This window comes from Geotrypetes seraphini, chromosome 3 (assembly GCF_902459505.1).
Source record: "Geotrypetes seraphini chromosome 3, aGeoSer1.1, whole genome shotgun sequence".
Lineage (NCBI taxonomy): Eukaryota > Metazoa > Chordata > Amphibia > Gymnophiona > Dermophiidae > Geotrypetes > Geotrypetes seraphini.
The window spans coordinates 183977090-183986706 of record NC_047086.1 but is presented as its reverse complement, the minus strand read 5'-3'; the positions used below and the strand labels follow the sequence as shown (position 1 = coordinate 183986706).

Sequence of the window (9617 nt, the reverse complement as noted above, 5' to 3'; positions counted from 1 at the left end):
TTTTCTAGCACCACTATATCTTTCTTGAGATAAGGAGAACTGGGGCACTCAGGCAAATGGTGTGGTTCACCTCCTGCCATACCAAGGCTTCCTGTCTGAACCCCATCTTTGGGTGTGGTGAAGCAATCCTTTAGCCCCTTCAGAGGCACCACAGGAACAGCAGGGTAAGCCTTCTGTTTGCCTCTTCTTTTAGGCATAAATGAGGGTAATTGAGGAATTAATAGGGAAAAAAGAAGGAAGCAGTCATAGAACTGTCTCAAAGAACTTGCTTCATGCTACCATCTTCACCCCAAACTTTATATATATATATACATATATAGGTTTGATAATATATCTTTGGCTATTGAAAGTGTAGTGTGTAAAATCAGAATTTTCAAGCTACCAATATTCTTGTGAAGGCTATTCTTTTCCATAATTACGCACACAATCCCTTTAGCCCATATACTGTATAAACAGCATACTTTTTTATCTTTACAACTATTCATATGTGAAGAATGAGTATATGTGGTATTGAAAGCTAGTATTTATTATTTTGTTAACAGCATAACAATAGTAAAATGACCAAATATAATCTTAAATAAATCAGTATAAAGACATTACTAGTTGAAGCTCCAAATTCTTGTAAGTACCTTCCAAACATCCAGTGATAGATGCATTCATTTTTTTAGAATTTTATAAATACAAGCTATCAAACAGTAGTTTCTAGAGATCCATCATATAAAAGTGAAAAAACGTTAACTTTCCTTGAAGAAACTTTTATCCTACCTCATTACATTAATTTGAGCTCCTGTCTCATTTCTCAAAGACTAATACATTAAAGATGAGTATAATTGCAATATATCTATCTTTATATGTATTACTTAATCAGGTTTCAAAAGATGAAAGGCAAAGTTCTCTATTGTTAGATTTTAAACCATGATCCAGAAGGCAACATAAACGTTTCAGCTTAATGTCATAGAAGGTCATCAGTAGAGCGTTCCTTCTGCAATATTTTCTCACTTATCATTCTCTTTAGGGCCATTTTCACATCTTTGTTCCTCAAGCTGTAGATGAATGAGTTCAGCATAGGTGTCACTGCTGTGTACATCACACTGGCCACACGGTCATATTCCAGTGAGTAACTGGAAGAGGGCCGGAAATACATGAAAAATATACTCCCAAAATACAGAGTAACATTTGCAATGTGGGATGAACAGGTAGAAAAGGCTTTAGACCTTCCTGATACAGAAGAAACTTTCAATACAGTGCTGATAATGCGAATATAGGAAATAATGATGAACATAAAAGCCACCATGTCTTGCAATGATCCCTCTGTGAAGATTATTAGCTCATTGAGGAAGGTGTCTGTACAGGAAAGCTTCAGCAGTGGGGGAACATCACAGAAGAAGTGATGAACTTTGTTGGAGCTACAGAAGGATAAGCGACAAGTCAATAAGGTATGTAACAAGGAATTCAGAATCCCAATGAGCCAGCATACTCCCAAGAGACAAAGACAAGTCCTCCTATTCATAAGCATGGGGTAATGCAAAGGGTTGCAAATGGCCACGTACCTGTCATAAGCCATAACGGGAAGTAGTGTTACCTCAATACCAACACATAAAATGAAGAAAAATAACTGTGTCATGCAGGCAGTGTATGAAATGATCTTATTCTCTGAGAAGATGTTGGTTAGCATCTGGGGGATGATGACTGAACTGAAGCACATGTCCACAAATGACAAATTACTGATGAAGAAATACATAGGGCTGTGTAGGTGGTGATCAGTGGCTACTAAAGTAATCATTGTCGTGTTCCCTAGTAAATTGAGTACATACATGGATAAGAACAGCAAAAAGAGGGGAACCTGATGCTCTGGGAGGTCTGAGAAGCCTAAAAGAAGAAATTCTTTCACAGTTGTCCAGTTCTGTGGCTCCATATGTGCAGATTGCTTGCATAGATTACCAGTATATCTGTAACAGCATTGGGAATACAAAGAGGGAGAATTTATCACAAACAGGCCTTAAACATAAGAAAAAGACCCCCCCCCCCCCACCTAAGCACTGTTCGGTGCGGTTGTTAATCAGCTGCTAGGCACCCTTCATAGAATCACACCTAGCAGTGTCTAAGTGCTCTGAGGTGACAGTAGGCATTGAATACTTTGGTACAATTCAGAATTTGTTGCTTCATGGCCCTTAATTTGAATTTCTGTTTCTACCCTACAATATGAAAACAAAAACTGTGGATACAGATGTTCTGGAGATAATTTATTAAACACTGACATATAAAACCATGAAAATTCAATTTAAAAAGTACAATGGTAAAAAATACTGTGATAAAAATCCAACCGGACCCTACACGGTCCGTGTTTCGGCGAACACACCTTCCTCAGGGGTTCAATGGTTTGCAACCTCACATATAAAGAATTGGACTGAAAACAGTCTATTGTCTTTAAACATGTGAGCAAAGAACACCGCAGACAAGCTGAAGTAGCAAAAAAAAAAAAAAAAAAAAATGCATCTACCCTACAATAAGCAACATTTTAAACTTTTTTTCCACATGTAGCTTTTGCCATTTGAGGCTTTCACAAATAATAACATTGGCTGAAATCATTCTCTAATTCTTAATTAATGAGCTTCTGTGATGCAGGATCATGCAAACCATTTCATGAATTCAGAATTCCCAGTACAAAGATATCTTCACATTATTACATCTCTATAAGGTGTAGTTTTCTTTGGGGGGTTAACCAAGAAGCAAAACTGCACGCAAAAGTTTGCTAATGAGCTCATTTAAATAGGTAGCGAACTTTTGCATCATTAATACTGGTTACTTTCGACCTGTCCTTGATGAAATCATACTTACTGCAATTCTAAAAATCACAGAGTTTAGATCTAACTCTGTTCAGTAGCTCTTGACTAACCATCAGTATTCCTTTATTTGCAAAATTACTTAGAAATATGACATAGTACATTCATCTTAATATGGGCTTTGTGCATTACAAGTTCTGAGACCTTTTTGTTTAGTTTCCTGGTTAAAACATTACCTACTACAGGTTCTCAGGTTTTTTTATTTTATTTATTTATTCATTCAATTTTCTATACCGTTCTCCCAGGGGAGCTCAGAACGGTTTACATGCATTTATTCAGGTACTCAAGCAGTTTTCCCTCTCTGTCCCTGTGGGCTCACAATCTATCTAATGTACCTGTTGTGTTGCTGCAGTTCAATTCGTCAACTGCTTTCAACATGGTCAAACATACTCATGCTTTCAAAATTAGAGGTGATGGACCCAATAGGGGCTAGGGGGTCCTTTTACTAAGGTGCGCTAGCCGTTTTAATACATGCTAAATGCTAACGCATTCATAGACTATAATGGACACTTTGCTGTAGAATCTAATGCTTGGGAATGTTAATTGAATTGCTTACAGCTCGATTGTCCTGTGCCCTGAAACAAGAAACAAGTAAAGCAGCTTATGAAATGCATTTTCTGGATATTTGAGAAAACCTTCAGGTTAATGCGAACAAGGATTATTGAGCAATGTAGAGAGAGAACTGGGAACTAAGATTTTAAAGGATATGGCTTTTAGATGCAGAATGGGTGATGGGCAAACACGATCAAATATTCTCTATTATGTAATGCACTAGTGATGACTTTTGTGCATCTTCCATGGAACAACATTATCACATCTAATCTAGTCCTGGTGCCAATGTCTGGGTTTTTTAATGGGTTTTAGTTGACATGAAAATGGCCTCACTAAGGCAATGAGATTAATGGCATATTGTATCAGATCCAAAAAAGCAAAAAAGAGAGAATATCTCCTATAAAATAAAAATTCTCACACAAAATATGTAATTAACTAGAGAATTCATATAAACATATAAATAAAAATATATATATAAATGTGTTCAGTGACGTGAACAAATCATGTAGCCACAGGGAGGCTGAAGAAAGTTCAACTTATAACATTATCAGATGACATGTTGATTGGCAACTGCTTGTGCAATTTTGACCTAGATTCTAATAAAAGGCAAGAGGCTGCCAGGAATTCTTTGAGACAGACCTGAGGATTCAGTTACATTTAAACTGACCAGGTTCTGTTTTCTAAAAGCTTTTATGATTATTGCAATTGATCCTTGTTTGAAAAGCAAAAAATACAGTAGAATCTACAAAACAAGGATGTAGTTTCAACATAGCGAAATGAGGTCATTTGGCACGCTGTAATCATGGTAATAGATTGGTATATTTCCCGGGGATTCTAGAATGCTCTTTTCTGGGCTTTCTTAACCATTGATATTGGACATCCTTGAGCTGACAGTTTATTTTGTAGTTCCCCTGCTTTCTTTAAATATATATATCATTAGTGCCACATATCCGCTGATAGCGCATAAAGGGGTCCTTTAACTAAGGCGCTCTACCGATTTAGCATTCGATAATCAATTTAGCGCGCGCTAAATGCTAATGTGTCCATTATATTCTATGGACGCGTTAACATTTAGCACGCGCTAACCTTTAGCGCATGCTAAATTGGTTAGTGCGCGCTAAATCAGCTAGCGCACCTTAGTAAAAGAGGGGAAAATAGCGCAAAGGGGACATTAGCTTTCATTGGCAGTGGATGCATGCTAGAAAAAGACAGGAGGGAGTTTCTATCTGTCTGTTTAGAATAGATTGTCTCAAACTGAGTGCCCCTTATCTCCACTAAAACATCTAAGAAGGTAATCTTCACGGGGGTCATACTGCATCTCAAATTTAATATTCACGTAGCACGAATTCAAAGAAATAGCAATTTGAGTGATATTTTGTGCCCCAATATGATATAATCTGATATTAGAAGTTTCAAAGGGGGTTCTGGTGGACACAAGGGCCCACCGAGACAGACAGGGAAAATGCTTAAAGTACCTGTATGCAAACCGCTTTGAGTGTGGTTTTAAAACTGCAAAAAGGCGATATACAAGTCCTAATCCATTTCCCTATCATATACTGTAGTTAAGTTTGAAACACACACACCCCATTCACTTATCTCCCAATCAAAGAAGTAAAATGGAAAAAACTATACGACAGCCTACTATCCACTCAAGCAGCAAAAATAGATAACCAAATCTCAAACCTATTGATAACAACCCCAGACTACAAGATGTTCAGAAAGGAAATAAAAACTATACTCTTCAAGAAATCCCTGAATAAAGCTTAATACCACGAATACCTCCTTCTTACCATCTCCTCCCTAACCCCTGATCCTACTTAACCCTCTCTTGGAAATGATCTCTGATCTAACTTTGTAACCCTTCTTCCATAACTCTTTTTTGTAATCCGCTTTGAACCGAAAGGTAATGGCGGAATAGAAATCTGTAATGTTATGTAATGTTATTGCACTGATTCTTTGGAATAACATCCTTGTAGACATTAGACGAGTCCTTTCACAATATCTTCAAACAAAAATTCTATAATTCCTTTTTGTTGTATTTGCATGCATTGTCCTGTCTCCCAACCTTATATTTCCCTTCTTTTTCTGTCACATCTGTGTAGTTATCATTGGCGTGCGGTCAGGGCTTTCAGGTGATTCCGTGACTCTTCAGCTCTACAGCCCTGGTGTTTTTGTTTACTTTTTGTTTAATACAGTTTGATTTGTTGAGCAGGAATTTAAAGATGTTCTCCCCATGAAGCTGGGTTATATGTTCTTGTAGGGTCTCCGCAACTGGCATTGTGCTTGTTTCAGATTTCAGGGTCTCGCTGTGTGTGTGCAGGTTCCATCTACCCAGACATGGCAAGACCTGAAAAACTGCAACAATTAAAGAATTTCTTACTTAAGCTGAACATCATTCTGTTGATTTTCCTGATTGATCCTTCTTTTCAAGATGTGGTCCTTTTTATGAAAATGTGACCTCAAAAGAAGGGACCTGTACTGTATGGTCTCAAAGGCTCATGCACCACAGTTTTTGGGAAACCTACATATTCACAGAATAACAGTGACATGACCTGCATTTAATTCAGTTTATCTCCAGAACTACACAGTTGCAAGATTTTAGAACTAAGTAAAGATTAATTCCTTCAACTAATAACTAATAGATTGATAAACAGCCTTACCAGAGATTGCAACAAGGTGATCTCAGATCAGGTTTGAGGATTTTCTCGACACAGCAAGATGTTTATGAAAAATACAGTATATCATTCTTAAATCTAAGGAGTAATGATTAAAATCCTCTCCATATGCAAAAGAAAAAGATGTATATATTGCCTTATTAGATGAGTTCAGGGATTTGCTATCTCAGTATAAATTTTAGATCAAAAGTGTGGACAGAAACAATTACGGTTTCTAATCTTGAAGTCCATAGTGGTGGCTGTTGAACTATCAAAGTCTCTAAGGCATCAAGCTACAGTTTAATTTAGTGGAGCTACATAAAGTAATTATCACACTCTAGAAATGCTGATTAAGCTGAGATATTTATATTTATTTCAGACCCTAAGGGATCAATTTCTTATCTCTCAAACAAAAATCAGCCAGAGGAACAACTGAAAAACTTACTTAGAGGGAAGGCTGAAGGAGGGAATTGTGTCTCTGGATATCTGTCTGTTCACATGGTGGAACAATACTCTGACAAACAAGATAATTTTTGAGGGGGTGCCTAGATGTGGAGAAGCATTTCAATATGATATCTAAATTTAAGTTTATATACTCAGCAGTAAAAAAGATTTTAAAGGAAAGATGTTTTCTTTAAAGATCATCAGTAGCGGAACTCAGGATCAATGAACAATTTACACTGTCTTTGCCACTAGCTTCTTTATCAGTCAATTACCATTATTTAGTATTCCATTTTATAATTTGATGACAAAGCAACAAAATCCAAATAGCACCAAAAGGTTCCACAAAGGACATGAAGCAGCAAAACAACAAAATGATTGTGTAACAGAAGATCGGATGTACCAGTTTGTAGTTTAATAAGAGTCCAAAAACAATCCATAATTGACCAACATGATGAAAACCAAATAATGTATACAATAAAAATGACCCTATCAGTCACTTGTGACTGTATAAACCCTTTGTGGATTGTTTTTATGATTATTGTTTTTAAGTTATTTTGACGCTTATTAAACAACAAACTGCTACATCTGATCTTCTGTTCTACAATCTTTTTGTTGTTTTGGTAATTTTATGTCAACCATAACCTATATTAACTTCTCAAAAAAGTAGAAATAACAAAACTTATCTTTGAATTCAGGTTGTCTCATAAAGCCATTGCCAACTTGCATGTTTCACAAAACTCTGATTCAGGGCATTGCTTCTACAATAGAGAATGACACGGGGAAAAAATTTGTCCCCGTCCCCGGCCGACTATCCTCTGCACCGCCCCGTCACCGCCATTCCCTTCACCGCCCCGTCACCGTCACCCCTTTCACCGCCCCGTCACCGCCACTGCCATCCCATTCACCGCCCCGTCACCGTCACCGCAGCATGCATAAAAGCCTCAAACAGGTATGATTTTATATACTTATCTTTATTAACGTATAAAGGAAACATTCTTTACAACTTTACAACTTAGTTAACTATACAAAAACAAAACACAACCTGTACTTTTAATTGTCCTTATTTTTTAACCCGTGGATGAACAACAAATCATCTGCACAAGTGGGTTAAAATGCAAACCTGCTACCATGAAATCTGATTTTTAAGGGCATGCATTCGTGCAATTGTGCCACAGCAAATGGACTTTGGTGCATTTGCCAAGGGAGAATCGCTACTGTGGCTTTGTAAAAGGGGCTCTTACTGAGTGAAGTCCATAGTCACCTACACCAGTGTTTCTCTCAACCAAGTTTCCCAGGCCAATCTCCACCCCTGACCCCCATCCCCATCATAATAGTAAATAGTACTAATTGTAATGCAATTTCTTCCATTCATTTTTCATGTACACTACTGTATATAATATTAATTCATTATGGTAACCACAAAATTAAAAGAAACACAAAGCACACTGTATGCAGAGAAAATATTAATTAATATTTGTTTCATTTTTCAAAGAGGTCAAGAGAGATGACTAAAATATGCAATGTCACTTCAGAAACAACTATAGAAAAATAGACAAATATAATGCAAAATATAGATAACTGATATAAATTCTCAAAACTGACACATTTTGATCATTAAATTGAAAATAGTCATTTTTCATACAATTTTTCTATCACTAATCTTCCCCCACCCCATACATATTCCGCAGGTTTTCAAAGAGGTCAAGGCAGATGATTTTATGCAATGTCACCTCAGGAACAACTATACAAAAATAGACAAATATACCCCCTCCCCTTTTACTAAATCGCAATAGCGGTTTTTAGCGCAGGGAGATGCGCTGAATGCCTGCACTGCTTTCGATGCTCATAGGCTCCCTGTGCTAAAAACCGCTATTGCGATTTAGTAAAAGGGGGCCATAGTGCAAAATATAGACAGCAGATATAAATTCTCAAAACAGACACATTTTGATCAGTAAACTGAAAATAAAATCATTTCTCCCACAAGTGGACATGCTTAGTTACATCAGCTCTATGGCTGCTTTAACTGTAAGGCGCCTGAATCTAAGGCTATATGCTACCATTCTGTAAAGGAACCTCTGGGAGCCCATTCACTGCTATAGAATAGGCATTCCCTGTACAGTCTCAGGGTGCCTACAAGGAAGAACCCACTTGGAGAATTGCCCCTTATTTTTTTAAGGATTATAAAAACAGAAGCAATAATGTGAAAAACAAAACCCAGCCTTAAAACAGGCTGAATTAATTTGTGAACTATTATTTAAAGGATACTCAGAAAAAATATTGTTTTCCCTTAACTTAAATGAAATAAACATATTCCTATCCATCATTTGACTATAGCTAAGGGCAAAAGAACCTCATAGATCTGCAGTGAAATAGAAAAGTGATTTCGTTTTACTGTAATTTCTGCATTAAGTGGATTTGCACACCCCAAGCTCCTTAAATCCTGATGCACTTCTAGCTTTTCCTGTATCAGACTTTGCAAGATTAATAAATGGAGCATCCTTCTGCCTGCCAGTTAAAGGATGGAAAACAAATGCCTATAAAGTTCAAATCACAGCTTGACTAAACTTGAACTTTCTTGATTTCATTCTTCCTGGCTGACCACTTTATCTTTCACAATAGGCACCAAGGTTGCTTGGATCAGAACTTTAAAAAAGCAAGCAGAATCGGGTCCGATGTCCATGCGTTTGGTTTTCTCAAATGGTATACCACTACACTTGCTGCTTTTACTTGCTTCGGGCCTTCCTCGTTGCCGGGACCTGCCTACTTTCTGTTTCCGCGAAGGCAGGACCCGGCAGCGAGGAAGGCCCAAAGCAAGTAAAAGCAGCAAGTTGTAAGCTTCCCTCCGGGGCTCTATTGTGTGCGTGCTGGCTTCCCTTCTCTTCCCTCCGAAACCAGAAGTAGCGTCCTGGGGGGGGGAGAAAGAGAAGGGAAGCCGGCACGCACACGATAGAGCCCCGGAGGGAAGCTTACAACTTGCTGCTTTTACTTGCTTCGGGCCTTCCTCGCTGCCGGGTCCTGCCTTCGCGGAAACAGAAAGTAGGCAGGTCCCGGCAATGAGGAAGGCCCAAAGCAAGTAAAAGCATGCTGGCAAAAAAAAAAAAAAAGGCAGGCGCCAAACAAAATT

The 9617-nt window shown here is 37.8% G+C and overlaps 1 protein-coding gene across 1 annotated transcript; it reads right to left on the bottom strand.

Annotated features, from left to right (window-relative positions):
- Positions 1 to 827: 827 nt before the first annotated feature.
- LOC117357556 (olfactory receptor 1G1-like) lies at positions 828 to 1924 on the bottom strand. Its single transcript, XM_033938332.1, has one exon. It carries the CDS (start codon positions 1913 to 1915, stop codon positions 953 to 955), a length of 963 nt encoding a protein of 320 aa, XP_033794223.1. The 5' UTR covers positions 1916 to 1924; the 3' UTR covers positions 828 to 952.
- Between the last annotated feature and the right edge of the window lie 7693 nt (positions 1925 to 9617).